Source organism: Python bivittatus, unplaced genomic scaffold (assembly GCF_059951505.1).
Source record: "Python bivittatus isolate LINGU-HERP-01145 unplaced genomic scaffold, Pbiv_v1 ctg000610_np1212, whole genome shotgun sequence".
NCBI classification, from domain to species: domain Eukaryota; kingdom Metazoa; phylum Chordata; class Lepidosauria; order Squamata; family Pythonidae; genus Python; species Python bivittatus.
The window spans coordinates 54,972,331-54,993,229 of record NW_028277088.1 but is presented as its reverse complement, the minus strand read 5'-3'; the positions used below and the strand labels follow the sequence as shown (position 1 = coordinate 54,993,229).

General features: G+C 36.5%; 2 protein-coding genes across 3 annotated transcripts in view; one reads left to right on the top strand and one right to left on the bottom strand.

The window, feature by feature from the left end:
- CNTNAP2 (contactin associated protein 2) overlaps positions 1-20,899 on the bottom strand; it is a 1,202,163-nt gene that overhangs the window by 432,096 nt on the left and 749,168 nt on the right. The window lies entirely within an intron of this gene.
- Positions 539-8,707, top strand: CFAP141 (cilia and flagella associated protein 141). Its single transcript, XM_025172248.2, has 4 exons — positions 539-636; positions 4,049-4,089; positions 6,589-6,718; positions 8,523-8,707. The coding sequence occupies exons 1-4, from the start codon at positions 562-564 to the stop codon at positions 8,622-8,624; spliced, it is 348 nt and encodes a 115-aa protein (XP_025028016.1). The 5' UTR covers positions 539-561; the 3' UTR covers positions 8,625-8,707.

Genomic DNA, 20,899 nt, shown 5'->3' with positions numbered 1-20,899 from the left:
CTGATTTCATACAGCAATCCCAGGGTTAGTGGCAAAGCCTGGATTTCATACTAGAAATAGTGATGTAACTAGTAGAGACTTCTGATTATGAAATACTACTTCAGGTTCTGTTAGCTCTGAACTAAACCTTTAAAAAAAGAAATAAAACTGATCTAATAAACCACTTATACTTTTCCTATGGCAGAGGAACATAAATAAATAAAATTTGCATATTGCACTATGCACATAACATAAAACAATCTTCCTCTAGAATCCTCTTCTCCATAAGTTGAAATATTGTAACACCCTAGAAGATAGGATAGGGAGACAGACAGGCAGACAGACAAATAGAGATGCAAGAGGATTCCACTTCAAAAAATCAACAGAAATAATTCTGAGTAAGTCCAGGTCTGAATTCATGCCAGCTTCTCCTTTTCCTCCCCTAAGCAACCAGCACCAGCCAATGAGGGCACTTGTCTTTGTCTGACAGTTCTGAAAGCATGCCCTCTGCCATAGCAACCAAAGAAACAACCGACATCAGTCAGGAGAAGAAAAACAGGGGAAGCATCTACTGATTTCTCCATGGCATCCTCCAAGCAGAATCAAGGGCCAGCCACCCACGCTGCCTTACGTGAGCAGTTAGAGAAAGAAGAAGAGGTAGGACTTGTGATGAGAATAATAATACAAAGAGCATAGTATATCTGGTATTTACTAACTATATTAATAGAGCCAGAAATGCAACATACAGTAAAAGAACAAAGAGAAGAGTCCTTTTCTTCCAAGCTATAAGTTCCAATTAATATGAATCTGAATTTATTATATAAAAACTATAAATGTTTCCTATTTATCTTTGTTTTCAATTGCCATGGTTAAACAAAGCTGAGTTTTAATTTAATCCAGCATTTCATTATTTCTCTCTTCCTCACCCATCCATTTTTTCTTCCTTTTCCCCTGCCTTTACCTGCTTGGGAAGCCTGAGCTAGAAACTCAACTGACTAAATCAGGGCTGGATACTAAACATGTCTCAAGACTCCTGAGAAATGTGGAAGAGCAATGTTCAATTTAAAGAGTTAAACTTTACTCACATATAATAAAGTTCCAGTACATTTTAAAAGTAGGTCACTCAAGATGAAATTCAAGTTCTCCTGAGAAATGTAATCTTACTAAAATTATTTTGATTTTTTGTAATTCCTATAATTTGCCTGAAGGACCCTTCCAAATGACCCTGCATTATGCTTAAATGACTGTTTTGAATAGTTACAGAAGTAGTTATTTAGTTTGTGCTGGTTATTTCTAAACCTTTTTTGCAATGCGTGCCACCTCATGAGGAGTTAGTTGGTTGGCCATACATTCAGATAAATTTGATCACATTCTTACAATCAGTTGGAAATTAAGAAAAGGGGAGAAGGGTAAAATCATTTAGGGAGTAACCAGATGCTACCTTTGATCAGCATTCTGGATTCAGGACTCTGGCCTACTTCTTCAACCAGATTAAAACAACTTGCCAGAGCTTCTTGAGGCACATACTGTTAGGAAGGAGCTGTGTCAGCTTATCACAGTTCATAAACACAATCTGTATAATAATTCTTTTTTTTTTTTAGGTATGGAATGATGAATAATCCAAATGCAAACCATGATAAAAAGGGCCACTTCAAATGCTTTCCTTAGGATCAAATTCTGTCAATATAGCAATTTCACTAGGATGACCTGCCTCCAAATGTGTACAATTTATATTTAATTTATTGCATATTAGAGAGTTAATCATAACATCTCAACAACCAGTATCAAAAGGCCTAGTTAAACTCTTTAATTCTTAAAGATTCACACCGCTGAGATTCTTGTAATTAAATCCAATGTATGCTTGCATGTGGAATTAGAATAAAATTATTGCTAACAAAGATGAGCAATATAATCCATTTTTGTCTGAATGACTCAGGCAACTCCCTGTCAGGATATACATCTTGCTTTATATTTTAGCTCATTTGCGACTTTCATTAACTTCAGCAGAGTTAGATCATACAAATGGGCTTTCTAAGTTATTCTTAGAAAGCCAACCATAGAACTACTTGACTAGCCTTTAAGTCAGTGCTCCCCAAACGTGGGTAAATTACCCAAAATTGGGTAAAAGTGGTTTTTTTGGGGTAACGACACATGAACCCATTCACAACAGGGACATTTAAATTGACTTAAAGATTCCCATATGTACTAAAATATATTTGAAAATCCCCCAAAGTATTCCTGTTAAGATGAAAATTGATGAGATTACCAATGGTAATTTGTTGAAATGACAAAGATCATTCAATGATATTGTTTTTATAATACAGGTAGCCCTCGAGTTATGACCATTTGTTCAGCAACCATTTGAAGCTACAATGGTGCTGAAGGAAGGGACTTATAACTGGTCCTCAAAGTTCCGGCCATTGCAGTACCGCTGCGGTCATGTGAACAAAATTTGGGTGCTTGGCAACCAGCTTGCACTTATGACTGGTTACAGCATCTTGTGGTCACATGAACACCATTTGAAACCTTCACTGCCAGCTTCTCTTCCACAAACAAAGTCAATGGGGAAGCTGGCAAGAGAGGTCACAAGTTGCTTGGGTAAGTCCCCCCACCTGACCCGGCTTTTCTTCACTTGCATGCACCACATCCTCCTTCCCCCTTTCACTCGCACATACACACTGTGCCCTCCTTCCCCCTTCGCTCACTCACATGCATCACACCCTCCTTCCCTTCTTCGCTCACACCCACCAGTGCCCTCCCCCCCCCGAGTTTTGAGTAATGAACAAAAAAGTTTGGGAAGGACTGCTTTAAGTCACACCAAGCATTCTTCTCATTCTCTTCATAAGGAAAAAATAAAAATATTTGCAGTTCCCTTAACATAAGCCAGCCATGAAACGTGATCAGCCACATCAAATCTCTCTGTCCCCAGACATGGGGGGAAAAAGTGTTCTTCAGCAGCATTATGAGAGTTATGGAGAACACTTTCATATCCCCATTTTCACTCCTCAGGTTTGAAAAATATTCTTTCAACTAACCTCAAAATGATGAGAATATTGCATCCTTCTAGCTGGCTACTGAGAGTGCACAAAACTTAGCATCCAGATAGCAAGTGATTTTTAAAAGAACTGGCCCAATTGCTATGTGTGGGAGCTGCAAAGTGGCCCTATACTCACTTTCAAGTGAAATGATAGCAGAGATGTTTCAAATGTTTCAAGCTCCAAATGCTTTGCTTCAGGATAAAAGCATGTTTCTGAGTTTGAAAAGAGTTGTTCCTGACATTAGAAATGTTTTAAAGTCAAAACAGGGTTACTTTGAATAGAATGGTCAGAATAAACCATTTTCAATTAAGGACAGCCATTTCTAACTTGAAACGTTTTGGACTGAAAAAAAAAAACATTGAATAACTTTGATAACATAGTGCTGTAACTACTTATGTATTATTGGGTGAGGAAGGAGAATGGTAAGGAGCCAGAAGGGAAGTAAGATTCCCATCCATGGAAAGAGCCCACCCTCCAAGTTCCAGAATTCCTACAGCAAAGTCACCTTTGTTGTAATTCCTCTTGCACCATAGCTAAGCAGAAAGTAAATTGACTCAGCTGATCAGCTGAGATGTGGGAGCCAAGCTTGAATGCCACATGTGGAAGTACCCATTTAGGACAGCTATTAAAAGAGAATGAGAGAAGTAAAGGGAGAGATGGGGCCAAATACACCCTTCGCATTCTACTATGAAAGAGCTGGGAGAAAAGGTTGAGTAAAGAATAAGGCAGAAGAAAAAAGCTGGGGAAAGAGTCAATAGCCTTGCCAATATAGAACAACTCTCACTGGTCAGCTCAGGTTAAGTAAACACATACAAACAAATTCATTCTTTACCTATCAGTCATGAGTTTTTGTTGGTCCTGAACAGTAAACATGTACTATTCTTGAACCTTGCTCACATTATAGTTAAAAAAAAAGGGGGCCACTTATACAGGATAGTTTCTGTTAAGTGAAAAAGAGCTTCTATTACAGTCATTAGGACCAGGATACAAGCTAGACCTTTTGCTTTACACTATCTTTTGTTCCATTTCAGATGTTGGCAAAAGCTAAAGAGTTTTCTAAATTTATCCAAAGGTAAATGGATTTTGAAATCCCGCCTTTTAACTGTGACTAAAAGCCTCTGTTCAATCCTGAAATATAAGGCAGAAAGCATGCAGTTCTGTGAAGCTTTTGACATTTAGCTGAAAATGCAGATAAGACAGAAACCACAAATGGATGATAAATTACAGAACCTTCCAATCCCATGGCCTCATTTAAGTCAGCTCTTGGGCTCAACTCAAAAGGTACATCAGGGCTCGCCTGTTATATAACGGCTATTTATTTGCTGTGAACGGCAAACTGTAATCGGTAAGTGTATTATTGGTGCTCTGGCACATTAGATATTGTTTAGTTCTGGCAGTGAATAAGCCACACAATCCTGGTTAAAGTCTGCTGCTCTATTTTAAATCAGCTGAAGTTTATATATTTTCAAATACAGCACAAGACAACAATACAGCCATGATGTTTTTATACCTTGGATAACTTAGCAAGACTGTGTATGTCGAGATAGGATTCGTGGCACATTTGAACTTTTGAGAGAGACTACTTTAATTAATGTCTGCTACAAAAGAGGGCTTCCTTACTCATAAAATTATGGCTAAGATGAGCATGGTCACTAATAAAATGCCCATTTACTAAATGACAGTCTGGGGAGAAATTCCCAGCCATTTCCTCTAGCCACCTATCTTACTTTGTTTATTTTTTGAGTAAGTGGACTTTTTATTTCTTTTAATGCCATCTCTTGCTGGAAGTTGCTGGCCACCAAAGCTCTTTTTTCTTTTGATTTTCTTTATTATCTGAAACAAGGACATTTATTTTTTACAAACCATGTACACAGATTTTCATTCAGTTTATGCATCATCTTCCAGTGTTCTGTTTCTCTTGAATAGATGGCATACTTCCAAGTAAAGCTGGGAACTGCACCCATCCTCCACCTTTATTTTCTAAGAATGCCTATGTGAGACTCAGGAATAAAAAAGAAGATGCTGGACACTCATTCCTTGTTTTGTAGCATGCCATCTTCTCAATTAAGCAAATTAAGAGAAACATTAAAAAGTCAGGTACGACAGGGAACTTGGTAGGCATCCAAGGAGGCATCCTTGAATGCCTTTATGACCATTAACATTAAACTGCCTCACCTAAAAGGTATCTGTAGTGGTAAGGCACAATTGACAAATACACCCAGACTATGAACTGATGGGGAATAAAGCCACCTTCTAAACCAAAATAAACCAAAACGCTTCCTAAGCATACCTTTCTTTTGTTATGAGACAGTTTATGATGGTATGTAATCACTGATTTATATACTCACTGCTGTATACAGATTATTGTAAAATATGCATGTAAGATCTAACATGGAAATGCAACTAGTAAAAGGAACATTAAAGAACTATATCAACAAGAGCTGGCACATCTTTCTTATTGTGGTTGTAATTTTAGTATCAATTTTAAGTTTTGTCTGCATTTTTTAAAACAGATGTTGAGAGCTAATTTGAATAGAAAAGCATAGAATATACATAAGATAGAACAGAACAGAATATTTGTGCAGCAGTCCCAGTTTCAAGAATGGTTTTTAATATATTGCATGTTTATCCTAATCACACAAACTTTCCTTTGTTTCAAAACTTAGTCCTTCAATTCTTCCTGGTTTGATATGGGGGGACTGCACAGACTGGGTGCAGGTATGCAGGCATTTAAATGTTCATTAAGGAAGAAAAGGCTACAGGGGTAAACCTTCTAAGACTGTATATATATTATACCCATAAGTCCTTTCTTCTCTTTTAAAATCAGCATATGACATTAATTGTGTTATTACATTTAACCTGACCTTTGGGGGGCGGGGGAACCAACTCTTGGTGCATAGAGTTTTTGGAATATAGGGAGAATCTAGGGAGAAAGACTAAGATCTTAGTATTCTGGGGGAGGGTCCTTTATCCACAGCTGCTATGTATACAGCTGCTAATCACATTTATAGAAATGTGGCATAAATAAAAGCTTTTCTCTGGGGATTTGTAGCAACTTGACAGAAAATATTTATATCAAGAATATATTGGAAGAGAAAAGGATTAAAATCCAGGTCCTTTCCTACCAGGTCATGATTTTGATTCCACCTCATCATGTTACTTTTTCAAAATGTCAAGTTAAGAGCAATCATACATTTAATACAACATTGTTAAGTTGTATTAAATGTATGAGTGCTTTGACTTGACATTTTAAAAAAAGTAACATGATGAGGTGGAATCAAAACTTAGTAATTAGGTTGTGCAGTGTTTCAGATTCAAAGAGAAAAAGGTGCTTTAGAGTGTGCAAGATATTTAAGTAGCAGCTGTCAGTAAGGCTGCTGCACCTTTGCTTGGGATTGCTTATATATGCTCATTTCCTCTTTGAATTTGAATAGCAGAACTCTAATAATAGTGAAACTCCTTGTAAGAAACAGAACATTAGCAGTTTGATAAACAAAGAATATCCTATCAGATTTGCGCTACACTATTGATGGTCCACGCTATCTCCCCCATCACACCTCTGCTTCCATAGCTGGGAACGTGGCCGAGCCATGTGCTTGCAGTTGAAATCACAGGAAGATAAGTGTTTTGCAAAGAGCAGGAAGAGGCAACAAGCAGAAATGAAAGAAGAAATGCACTATGCTAATAAAGAGCTGATGATGGTAAGGTTTTAGGACTTTTACAAAAATATTATTTTATGGAGGTGTGAAAGTCCTCTTAGGTTTTAGTGGCATTGCTTAGATACCCTGTTGCCAGGACAGGAAAGCAACTATTTTCTGAGGGCATAAATTGATGATGTTAGCTTTTATTCACCTCCCTCCCATTGCAAATGCAACCTCCAGACATGTTTTCCTGCTGTGGTTTGAAATAACTCTTCTCCTCTCATGTTACCTCAAGTATTCTTTTTTCTTTTGGCTGAAGCACTTTTCTTTCTTACACGCAGTTCCAGAAGCTTATTCCAGCAGTTCATTCACTACGTTTCACAGGAAGGAATACCTCCTCAAGTGGGCAAAAGTTATTTCCATATCTAAGAGCTTCTAAGATGATCTGTTTTATTTTTATTGAAGTAGCACAGTGACTAAGAGCTTTGCCTAGTATGTAATAAGGTGCTGGTTCAAAACCCAGAAGAAACACTATCAGGGTAACTCTTTTATCTCAAGTGACTGGAGAAATGAAGTAGCAGAATCCTGCACTTAAAAAACAAACAAGGCTCTCAGTTAGCTAGGAAAAACCAGCAAGCTGAAGAAAACTATATTTTAAACCTGCCCCCACCCCCCCTTTCTGCTGGAGTTTGTGTTAACAACTTCTTACATATTGAGCAAAGCACTTAGGTCCTGTGCTCTTTTAGTACTGATGATAAAGGGAAGGTCTAGTAGTTATTGGCAAAAAAGAGCTGGTAAAAAGGGATTTCTTATTTAAAGATGGTTGTTTTGTGTACAGTACCTGCATTTTGAAGCTTTAGATAGATAGGTAGGTAGGTAGGTAGGTAGGTAGGTAGATAGATAGATAGATAGATAGATAGATAGATAGATAGATAGATAGATAGATATAACAAAACAAGTAATTATGCTACACAGCCATACATGAGGGAGGATAACCAACTCAAAAGGACTGACTCCCTAGGATTACTATACCCTATTCCAGAGTCTGCTGGAATAGACAGGTTTTCCTAGCTTTGCGATGATCAGTGCCTTTCAAACCTCCAAGGCATGTTCAGCTACAGAGAAGGTATGTCTCCTAGGTCTCATAAGGTGGTAATGCTTTACAGCTGGGAACTGGACTGCACCAACTCTACCAAACCTTACAAGTCAGGCAGAAATTACAAGAGAAAGGTGGTTTTGAACGTAACCAGGTTCTAATCCATGTAGGACTTTATAAAAGAACTATCACCTTGAATTGTACCTGGAATTCTTCTGGTAACCAGTGCAGCTCATGAAGCAGAGATGTTATGTGGACAAAATGAGGAATGCTCATAACTGCTTATATGGCTGTATTCTGGACCAATTGTGGTTTCTGCAGAGAGCATTCAATAACCTAAGTGGGAGGTGACTAGGGCAAGGATGACTGTGAGAAGGGCTTCCCAATCCAGTGAAGAACATAATTGACAGACAAGATAGATTTGTGCAATGGCTGTCTTGGTGACAGCTGCCATCTGTTTGTTGAGTAGGAGCCAAGTCCAGAAGAATCCTCAATTTATGTAGATTTTACCAGGAGAAGTGCAACTCCATTGAGAACTAAGGATGGTAAATCCATGTGACTAGAAGAATGGGGTGGATTTTTATTTATTCCTGCTTGGATCCTCAGATGCTTCAGGGGACTAGATAGAAATATCAAACACAACTTATAACAAGCACAAGAATGCTGAGACAACAGGATGAAAGAATAGTAGAGAATCAACCACTTAACATTCTGATTGTAGAATTAGTAGGAAGGGATGAATTGTTAGTAACTTCCCATTTTTTACAGGTCCGACGGGCAGCTTTACGGCATCTCCTAAGCACTGAACACCTGCAATACCAGCTGGAATTTAACCACTTGGGAATGTCATTCTATGCTGAACGGCTCTGAGAATCTCAAACATATATAACAGTTTGGACTGTAATAAGTAGTGTAGCTATTTTCATATAGTACTCTGTATCTAGAAACAGCTGTTCCCCTCAATATCAATTAAATATCATTTAAAGTTATAAAGAGAACTTTTTCCTTTCTTTTAGCAGATGGTAAAACAGACTATGGAAATTGTACATTTGTCTTTGATAGAATTACATAGAGCAGTGGAAGACCAACTTAATGTAGGGCTAAAACAAAATAAGTTGCAAAAATAAGGTACAATCCAAGCAATTATGCATTAATGGAAGAAAATTTAAGAACATGTTTAAATAAACAAATAAACAATGAAATAAACAAATATTAGAAATGTTTAAATTTAGCTGAATCTTCTCCTGGGTGAGGATAATACTGAAAAAGATTCAATATCTACACATAAATGTATGGAACATGTACAAAAGCTGATGAAAAATCTAAATATATATTTAAGCCACATTGTTTTTTTAAAAAAAAGATCATTTATCCAGTACAGTGTCTATCTCATTTAATACAAAATGTATATTTTGCTCTTTGATTGAGATGTATCAGAGAAGCTTGTATATAATACAAATACATAAATAGTATAAACTGTTTCATTTCTGTTGTCCATGTGAGGAAAACTTATTAACCCAAGCGAAGGGATACTTGATTTGGGAATAAGTAATCCTTTGCCACAGGCTTTGTTGGTTATTATGCATAAATATAATATAATTTCTCAAATTCTCAAATTCATAGATACTCTTAAAAAATAACCAAAACAGTCCTTATTTAAAGTGAAGCTATATATACAGCTTGTGATATTCTATTATACATTTTTTAGAAGAAGCACTTTAAAACAAATATCATGACTGTAAATCAATCTGGACTCTTATAACTTGGCCCAAAGTGTATCCAAAATCTAAATCTGGTGGTTGGTAACAGAAAATTATTAAAACTTTAGGCTGACAGAAGGAAGAATGTAGACCCCATTTACCATCCTAAGATGTGATCTCTAAGGCATACAGACTGTTCTTGTGACTGATAAACTAAACCTGAGAAACAGCTAGGAGGAGAGAACAAAGGCTTTTACATACATAGTCTATCAAGGGGAAGGAAAGTTGAAATGGGCTAAGGAGCTGACAGGAAGCGGTTTGAGTTCACAGGGAATGAGAAAGAAAAAATGGCTAGTGAGCAAAGATGGACCCAGACAATCTGAGACTGCTGAAGGGGCCCAGGTTCCTCAGTAATTCAACACACCAAAGAGGGAGATGATGCAGTGTACAACCATGCCTACTTGGTGCAAATTTCCAGAGGGAGAGGAGGATCTGAAGACACAAGGAGATCATCATGGTTGTGCTAGCCATGAGACATCATCAGCTAAGTTCTAACAAAAGCCCTTTGTTAACTTTATGAAGAATGTAATAATATCTACACACACTGTGTTTATACTGCATATATGTTAAGCACATTGGTAGGCTAACAGAAGAAATACTATTCCAGGCTAGAGTATAGTTAATCTCATAATGGTAAAGCAATTAGGCCATTAAGAAAAACAAGTGAGGGAGAAGCCAGAGCTCTGTATGTATTAGCTGAATGCTGTATGCACAGTTATGCTGAAAAAAATCAGTCTCTCAGAGAAACTACTATTTTTCTATTTTGGATATGTTATGAATAAAAAAAGAATAATTGTTATACAGGAAGGTTCTTGCATGTGAGACCTTGTCTGATAAATCTTAAAGAATCCCCTCATATGGTTCCTTTGCTTTTCATGGGGTGGGGATGGGATTCTGAGGGACTTCAAAGATTATTTCAATGGAGAAATAACTCCTCCAACTATCACCAGTAAAATCTTTCCATGGTATTTCTCAGAGAAGCAGACAGACAATAAAGTCCAAATCCATGTTTAGTACTATATTACCCTTTTGGTATCTGTTATAGAAATAGGAAAAGACAAGAGGTAAAATACTTCCTTAATTCACAGTTGTGTATGAAATAACAAACACTAACTGAAGATTGGTAATGATTAATTGTTGGATTTTTCATGCCCCACAGAAAATGAAAATGCTAAGTACTATGATTATAGCAACTATTATGGTTTCAATAAATCAAAATTAGTATTCAGTTGAGAGCCTGAAGAGACATACTCTGTTCATTCTATTTGAAGTTATGTAGGAAGCAATTAAGCATAGTTTAGAATATTTCATGCCAGTCTACAAATGTGGTTACCACATTTGGATAAGAGTACATTATAACCCATGATGTATAGCAGCAAAATCAAGTCAATCCCCATTTCATAAGTACACTTATTTATATCAGTTCATTGTATCATTGCCAGCATCAGTGGTTTTAGAGTTCTCTTAAAAACAGGAAGACAAAAGTGCTAAATTTTCAGGACATGATCCAATACAGTGGCAGTTCCTAAAAAGAGACAGCATGACTTAAAAATCATTATTTGGTCTGGTCTTCAATTATAAATATAATCTGTTTTAATTTGGGTCTAGCAGGAAACTGCTGGATTCAATGTAGGATTCAAATCAGAAGCAAGTTTCCAAACTTCATTCCTTCTATTGATTGCTATGGAAATCCTACTTCTGATTCTAACTTTTAACACAATGTGATGACATTTGAGAGAATTTATCCTTCTGAGCCATGAGACCTTCCCATTTGAGAAAAATTGATGCAGGGTTTTTAGAATAGACATATTCACATTCTGCTTTTTTAGAGAATGAAACTGCCTGTAATTTTTTAATTGCTAGAACAAAAGTACATGATATTTACAGGCATAATTGTTCTTTCTGCATGACTACATCCTGCCAGATATCAAAAAGATAAGCATGGGGATGTATATGTGGAAAGTGTCTTAACAAATTTAGGGTAGGAAGGGGGAAAAAAAATTATTCTATTTGTCAGTCTGTGCCTGGGAGTGATAACGTTTCTTGCATAGAAAGTTGAGAAATTAGATAAGGATTAGTGCAGGGGGGTTGAAGAGAGAATCCTTTAATTCTGAATGTCTTTTAAAAATGTGTATTTTTTGGTTTTGGAGGGAGTTAATGAAATTAACAAATAAAAGTTAATACAATGTTCTGCTTCTAAAGAACAATAATTAGCTACCTCATAATGAACCATTCCTTGGCATTATAAGAAAGACCTGGAAATTTCAACTCTTTCCTTCCTGCCTCTCTCTCTGGCATTTTCCATATATGCAAAGATGAAAGCAAAGCAGCATTGTGTATTTTTGCAGATATATTACCTGCTGTTCTATAGTGGCCTAAATCACTAAATCATGCCTAAGCTTCTGATGATATGATCTGTGCTGAACACTTTGGGAAATCTGCTTCACCTCATACAGCCCCAGAACTATCTGAAGTGGCTCAATTTGAATGAGGATTTGGCTGAAGCCAGTGCACACTTTTACAGTGCATACCACTCTATTGTGGCTATATATATATATATATATATATATATATATATATATATATACACACACACACACACACACACACACACACACAGTCAGGTCCAGAAATATTGGGACATCGACACAATTCTAACATCTTTGGCTCTATACACCACCACAATGGATTTGGGATGAAACAAACACAATGTGTGTTAACTGCAGACTGTCAGCTTGAATTTGAGGGTATGTACATCCAACTCAGGTGAACGGTGTAGGAATTACAACAGTTTGCATATGTGCCTCCCACTTGTTAAGGGACCAAAAGTAATGGGACAGAATAATAATCATACATCAAACTTTCCCTTTTGAATACTTGGTTGCAAATCCGTTGCAGTCAATCACAGCCTGAAGTCTGGAACGCATAGACATCACCAGACGCTGGGTTTCATCCCTGGTGATGCTCTGCCAGGCCTCTACTGCAACTGTCTTCAGTTCCTGCTTGTTCTTGGGGCATTTTCCCTTCAGTTTTGTCTTCAGCAAGTGAAATGCATGCTCAATGGGATTCAGGTCAGGTGATTGACTTGGCCATTGCATAACATTCCACTTCTGTCCCTTCAAAAACTCTTTGGTTGCTTTTGCAGTATGCTTTGGGTCATTGTCCATCTGTACTGTGAAGCGCCGTCCAATGAGTTCTGTAGCATTTGGCTGAATGTGAGCAGATAATATTGCCCGAAACACTGCAGAATTCATCCTGCTACTTTTGTCAGCAGTCACATCATCAATAAATACAAGAGAACCAGTTCCATTAGCAGCCATACATGCCCACGCCATGACACTACCACCACCATGCTTCACTGATGAGGTAGTATGCTTAGGATCATGACCCGTTCCTTTCCTTCTCCATACTCTTCTCTTCCCATCACTCTAGTACAAGTTGATCTTGGTCTCATCTGTCCATAGGATGTTGTTCCAGAACTGTGAAGGCTTTTAGATGTCGTTTGGCAAACTCTAATCTGGCCTTCCTGTTTTTGAGGCTCACCAATGGTTTACATCTTGTGGTGAACCCTCTGTATTCACTCTGGTGAAGTCTTCTTTTGATTGTTGACTTTGACACACATACACCTACCTCCTGGAGAGTGTTCTTGATCTGGCCAACTGTTGTGAAGGGTGTTTTCTTCACCAGGGAAAGGATTCTTCGGTCATCCACCACAGTTGTTGTCCGTTGTCTCCCGGGTCTTTTGGTGTTGCTGAGCTCACCGGTGCGTTCCTTCTTTTTGAGAATGTTCCAAACAGTTGTTTTGGCCACGCCTAATGTTCTTGCTATCTCTCTGATGGGTTTGTTTTGTTTCTTCAGCCTAATGATGGCTTGCTTCACTGATAGTGACAGCTCTTTGGATCTCATCTTGAGAGTTGACAGCAACAGATTCCACATGCAAATAGCACACTTGAAATGAACTCTGGGCCTTTTATCTGCACATTGTAATTGGGGTACTGAGGGGATATCACACACCTGGCCATGGAACAGCTGAGAAGCCAATTGTCCCATTACTTTTGGTCCCTTAACAAATGGGAGGCACATATGCAAACTGTTGTAATTCCTACACCGTTCACCTGAGTTGGATGTACATACCCTCAAATTAAAGCTGACAGTCTGCAGTTAACGCACATTGTGTTTGTTTCATTCCAAATCCATTGTGGTGGTGTATAGAGCCAAAGATGTTAGGATTGTGTCGATGTCCCAATATTTCTGGACCTGACTGTATATATATCTATTTTACAGTGCATACCACTCTATTGTGGCTATATATATATATATATATATATATATATATATATATATATACACACACACACACACACACACAGACACAGACACAGACACAGACACAGACACAGACACACACACACCAGCCCAGAACTAATTCCTCTCATTTGCAGTTCTAAAGAAGCTAGAATGAGATGAAACTCACTTAAGGGAGCACTGAACAGAACAATGATGTTCAATATAGCAATCAGAATAGCAAGAATTTCCCTACTTTCAGGGAGCACCAGATTTTCTTGGATACCAATGTTTGAATTTTCTGTGTGTGGAAAATGTGTTGTTCTCCTGATGCTCAAACAAGACTATGGAGGAAGAGTGGATTTTCTATATTTTAGAGGAAAAGAAAAAGGTCTTTCTTAACAGAAAAACTTTTAGTTCTTTCCCCCCTCATAATACAGACATATGTATCAGAATTCTATGCCCTTCTGGACAAAAAGCAAATACAAATGAAAATTATTTAATTGGGCCCAGTAACTGCTTGCAATTATTTTCCTATTTTTAGCAGATATAATAAAAGATGATATAGGAGAAAGCCAGATGATGATTAAATTGTAGCAGATGTTTATATTCACATTTTGTCTAACAGATTCTATGACAAAGCTTTTACTTTCCTCACAATGAAAATTCCAGGATAATGCTTGCCACATTTTCAAAATGACAAGATTTTCTCCCCATCCTGCCATGTACTACATGTGAAGAGTATGGAAAGTAATTTTACACAAAGAAACTATAAAAGCAAAGCATACACTAGAATTCATCAGGGATAGCATGTGAAAGATTTTACTACCCATTGTTAATGATAGTTATTCTCCTGATGGCTGCTGTTCCATTAAGAAGCTTCTATTGTATCTGTGTGGTAAGTACTTTTCTTATATCTAGATTGAACCACAGGAATAGGCCACAATCTGTGGTCAATATTAATGTCTTAGATTTAGACAAGAAAGGAAACAAATTTGAGGAAGGGCTGAATATGTACACTCACTGTTTTTAAATTTTGTTTCAACATACAATGGCACAGCAGCAGTGCATTTGTCTGCCAGCCTTTTTTTTTCTTTGCAACACCTTCTCACACATATCAAGCTGGAAGAAAGAGAAAGAATGACAATTAAAGTCTACTTCTGCATAGTTCATGCTGACACAAATGTTGAGGGGTGAAGTTTTTATTTTTTTCACAAATGAATTTTAAAAAATGCAAAATTTGCTATTTGATGAAAATTATATGTATGGAAAAGAGCAAATCTGGTGTAGTGGTTAAAGCACCAGGCTACAAACTGGGAGACTGTGAGTTTTAGTCCCACCTTAGGCACAAAGCCAGCTGGGTGACGTTGGGCTAGTCACACTCTCTCAGCCCTGAGAAGGAGGCGGGGGAAACTACTTCTACAAAACCTTGCCAAGAAAACTGCAGGGACTTGTTCAGGCAGTCACCAAAAGTCAAGACTGACTCAAAGCCCCCCAAAGTGGAAAAGTTTCATTACACGGAATTGTGTTTTAATAAAAATCAAAAGGCACACTCTGGGATAAATGCTGTTCAAATGCTTTCTAGTGTTTTAAAAACATTTTTGTTTACATGTTTATCAAAACTAAATCAGGACACAACTGTGTGCAATTAGTAATAGAAAAAACCCTGTAAAATAGTCTAGGTTATATGAATATTTTTGTTCTAATTTCTTCACTGTAAAAACACCGTATTCTCTCAAATGACCAACAAGCTTTCAATTTCCAAGTACTCCATAGGCTTCACAGAAACATACTGTATTGTTTTTTTCTTTTCCTTAATACAATTCATAGATATGTTGGAAAAAGAAAGAAACAGTTTTTTGTGTCACTTTGAATAAACTGTAGTGATTTATTAATTTTGTTTAATCACTGAGTATTTCTGTAAGAGAACACTGCTGGTTTACATTTACACATAAAGAATGAGATGAGTATTTATTTTGAGAAAAGCACTATTATTTGTCTAATGTGATAAATTGTTTTACCATTCAGAACCTTTATAACAATTTCATTCTCAATGCTTTAGACTGTATTTAGCTTCTATATTTCATAAAATGTATACACTGAAATACATTCAATATTTTATCTCATTGCCAAATATGGTGACATATTGCAATTCATAGAAGTACTTTATATTTTAAAATGTTCATGGTCTGTGTGGTCTACTGTGTATATGTTGTATATATCCACCAGCTATTAAAGAGCTATAATCCAAGGGAGGAACTGCTGAAAGATTAAATCTGCTCAAATCTGCCACATGCAGTGAAGCATTCTGTGATCTAAGTAGGCACAGACATTAACCAAATGGTATGCACCACAACTTTCTGATATAAGCCATTGCCAATGGAATCTGTGGCTAGACATACCTGTAATCTCAGGACTTTCAGAAGAAACTGTATTGCTTTATAGTGTGTCACCATGAAAAAACTAATATGCCCCCAAGATACAGGTACTGTATTTCTTTCACTGTGAGCCATTTTTTTTCTTTTTAAAGGAGCAATTGATAATAAAAACTAACATCTGCAACTAGTTTGGTAACATATGTCCCACATATAATTCCTTGTCCAAAGAAATGCAGGAAATGAAGGATCAAGTCCAGGAGGAATTTGCTGGCTTACAATTTATAGATAGAGATGAAGCCCAACTCTCCCTGAGCCTCTTAAATTACTGTCACCCAGTCTCATAAGGAAAATGTCTTCATTTCAGGGTTTAAACACTCCATTCATAGCTTCTAACATGTTCATTGTTTAGAGTCCCAGCTGCTTGAAACTCTTGAACCTTGTTTTTGGAAAAGTTTAGGTTAATAATTCAGATTGTTCCTGTGTTTCACTGTGTAACCCATTGGCCTGAAAACCAGTTCTGTTTTTCACCACCTATATGTTATTGGATTAGCAATCTGAAGCTTTGATAGTGTTACAAAGTATGAGAGAGCTGGAGGTAGTCTAAAGTTTCCCACACAGGGCAAGAGGGCCAAACTTCTGTACCAAAACAGCCAAGATAGTTATGCTGGTATATAAGCATTTTTGAAGGAATAAATTGTATCTTGTTGCTCCATCACTGCCTATTAAATTCATAATTTCTAATATGGAGAGCAATTATTTATGTCTTGGCTGGATGTTCATACTGAAAGTTCAAACTCTATGTGATGGTTAGTTGAATAAAAATCAGAAAAAGAATATTTCTTCCTATTATGAGAAGCTGGCTGATCATTCACATAGAAACTAGAGTGTTATTAGATAGGTTTATAAGATTTTATAAAATAACGATAGTTAATGTCATCTGTGCTGCCATGAACTAACCATAGTGGTCTATGAGAAACTTCTTTTTTTCACATCAGGAATCCCATCTTTCATTTTAAACTGTTCAGATAAAACTATACCTTTTTTTGCAAAATTAACAAATCCATTTCTTGCCAAATAGTTTTCAGAACTCACTGTTAAAACACTCCTTTTTAATACATGGATTCCCTTCCCTCTTAATTATTTTCAGGAGTCATTAAGGACATTTTCATAGAATCAAGAATGATTGGCCCCTTTGCATAGTGACATCACCTGGCTCATTACATGATCCTTGACAGAAAGGGGACAGAAGAAAAGGTCAGGGAAAAGGATGGCATGGGAGTAATTAAAAGGGGGAATATTGGCTTAAGTTGGCCGGGGGGTGGGGGTGGGGATCCTACTCCATGAAAAAACTTCACTCAGGACATGTTTGAATTAAAATGACAAACTATATGTAGGTGCCCATTTCTGGCAGTTTTCATTTTCTTCCTCTCAGGTTGGCTCTTGAATTTGTCATGGTGAAGTTTCACTGATATAATTGCAATATAATATAAGATATATACGTTAATGTGAAGATGTATTAGCTTGAATATCGATACTGAAATAAATAATTGATTGCCGTCCAAACAACCATTTCTGCAGAAAAGGGAGGCACTGACAGATGTGCAGGAACTGGAATATTTTCATAAGTACATTAAGCTCAGGAGGGAAAATGTAAGTGGGCAGGAACTCCAAGATAGCTCAGGGAAAACTAGCATGTTCCATGTTCACAGATAAAAAAATGTCTTTTGGGAAGAAATGAAAAACTACAGAATGGAAAGATAGTGGAGGAATGGAATGAGATATTCTGGAAGAAGTAAAAATGGCTGGTTTGCAGCCTGAATAGAAATACATCATGCTGCTATATTTTATTTTGGGCTCATCTGTCTATTAGAGAGTGAACACTGATAAACATAATTGACAGCATATCTGTCATCCTATTGCTGAGAAATGTTTAGGGGGCAGGGATAGTAGCGATTTTTTGTCAAAACCAAAATATACTTTTAGGCAATATGCAATGCAGTTAAATAGTCAGCTCACACTCTTGCTGATATTGGCAGGATATAGCATCAAAAGGAGTTTTTAAAGGATAAACAATGACATGTGTAATGAGATACTGTCCAAAATGTAACGATTCAAGCCAAGTTCACATAAAGAAATAATGACAGAATATGAGATGGCTTTAATTTATCACCACCACAACTGTTTCTTACTTCTCTCTCTTTCACATAATGTTTTGTTTCTCAGAAGAGACACTGAGAGAAAAAGTAAACTGGCACAGGAAGACAATAACACTGTAATTTCAGTATCCTGATATTTAAAATATCAAGCAGCAACTTATAACCTGTCAGCTTCATACCACTGCATGCATTTTCTTGGACACATAAACAATTTGTACAGTAAAGAGAAGTTCATATTCCCGTATCAGTCCCAGATCCGATATGGGAGGAGAGAGAGAGAGAGGGAGGTTATTTACATAAAGCAAGATGGTGGGTTGATCAATGAGCACCAAACAGAGACTTTAACCCATACACACTGGGATTTAAAATGAATATTATGTGGATGATCTACACGAGAATATACTCATTTGAATGGGGTAGAGGGGCACCAAGATAATTTGTTGATTACTGCTTAGGGAACAATATTTTTATATTTATATAAATATAATACATAAATAATAAATATAATATAAATAAATATAATTATATTTAATTATTTTACTACTCTAATAAACATAATGGGTGATTTTCTTTAAAAATGCAATAAGTCTACCAAAACAAACATGTCTTCTTTATTGTCCTCAGAAGGACAATCCTTCTAGTTGTCCAATGACTGTGAAAATACATGTTGTTTTGTGAACTGTAGACTACAAAATAATACTTAAAAATAGTACAGTGATATATACTGAATAAACCATGACTGGAATCATAAAAGGGAAAAAAATCATACCTTGAATTTATTCATAGATTTTCAAATCTCAAAGGAAGAACAGTTGCCTTGCTGGCTGAAGTTCACTTTTGAGTTACAAAGTCTATAATTTTATGTTCATATACCATTACTTCCATGTGGAACCTCCAAATTGGATTTCAGGCAAACTCTGAAGAGCCATAAAGTTATATTTAGAAACCTGTATATTGTCTATAAGTTTACTGAACTGTAAAATATTATTCTTAATTTGAGATCTTTCTTCATAATGTTAGAGTCTGCCAAATAGCTATGTGAATTCCTAATTAAATTTAGGGAATAATTAGGTATGTCTGTCAAAGTGTTGTGCTCTATATTTTGTGAAATATAAGTTCAGTTCCTTCTTTTAATCATTCTATTTTCTGTATATACAGCATTACAGAAGAGAAATTCTTCTATATACCTTGTGATAACTGAATAGAATCTTTTTCATTATTTGCTGCATATGCTTCTCAAATTTGCACAGGTCATTGAATCCATTGGCTTTTATCAAAATTGTTCACTTGTCCATTAACCCAAATAGATCTTAAATGTTACTACAGTAACACACAATATATTAGTGTCTCATTCATACACACATGCACATTTTTGTTGGATACATTTTCCTGTCTACTATGCTACTTCCATAGGTGTAGGTGAAAATGATCTTGTTGAGAAGTAGCTGAATGAAATTTAATAGAGACAAATGCAAGATTATTAGTTTAGGAGAAGGAAACCAAATGTCTAGTTATATGATGGAAATATCTAGCCAGGTAATGATAAGGTCTTGATATATTTGATCACAACCTGAATATGAATCAGCAGTATCACATTCCTCCATAAAGGCAAACACAATTTTAGTCTGCATTAATAGAAATATAGCTTCCAAACCATAGAAATAATAGTTCTACTCTATTTAGCTTTGGTCTGTCCCTCCCTTGGAGACTGTGTCAAGTTCTGGACACTATGCTTTCTGACTTCCTACAAATGTGAGAAGGAGAAGGATAATCAAAATGACCAGAGGACTAAGAATTAGAAAAGAGAGTTTTCATGAAATGTTTAGATTTAGCACTGAGAAAAGACAACTTGGGAGATGAGTATATCAGCACTTCAAGTACCAAAGGGATGTCACACAAAAGTAAATAATGGCCTCTTCTTAGCCAACCCAGAGTTCAAGTATTGAATGATGGACTTAAAAAGAGGAATGAATATTAATAAAAATTCCTAACAATAAAAGCAGTTAGACATTGGAACAATTATCAAGGGAGATGATAAGCTTCCTTTATTGGAGGTGTTCAAGCAAACACTGGGTAATGAACAGAGGTTTGAACCTAACAGCCTGTGTGGCTCATTGCAGCTACATGCTGCTATGACTTCTTCCTTCACTCCTTAAAATGTACTTTTTTGTGTTGCTTTGGCACAATCTTCTATTTTACATGCAGTGGTGGGCAATCTACAGTCCATGCATTAGTTCAAGACTACTGCTGAAATTTGATAGTAAAATGTTTTCAATAGCACATTTTTGTTTTTCTGCCAAAAGTAAGAGAGAAAAAATGGAAGTTGGAGGGGAGGGTCCAGAAGGCAAAACACTATCGTCGTGACTTTTAAACTCCACTAATCCCGTCCAAAATCGCCTGAAAATCATATCACATGGATTCAATTATTTTGCTAACAAAGTTTGGCAGCATAACTGTGCACTATTGGGTGGGTTCAATACTACTACTACTAATTCCATGCAAACCCAAGTTCAACTCTATTCTTGCAACATACAGCATGTACTACTATATTATATATTTGTATAAAA

Excerpts from the sequence above, each read along its gene's own strand:
- CFAP141 (XM_025172248.2), top strand. The coding sequence starts at position 562 with ATGGCATCCTCCAAGCAGAATCAAGGGCCAGCCACCCACGCTGCCTTA. Across the intron at positions 637-4,048 it reads AGTTAGAGAAAGAAGAAGAG|ATGTTGGCAAAAGCTAAAGA; the intron begins GTAGGACTTGTG and ends GTTCCATTTCAG. Across the intron at positions 6,719-8,522 it reads CTAATAAAGAGCTGATGATG|GTCCGACGGGCAGCTTTACG; the intron begins GTAAGGTTTTAG and ends CATTTTTTACAG.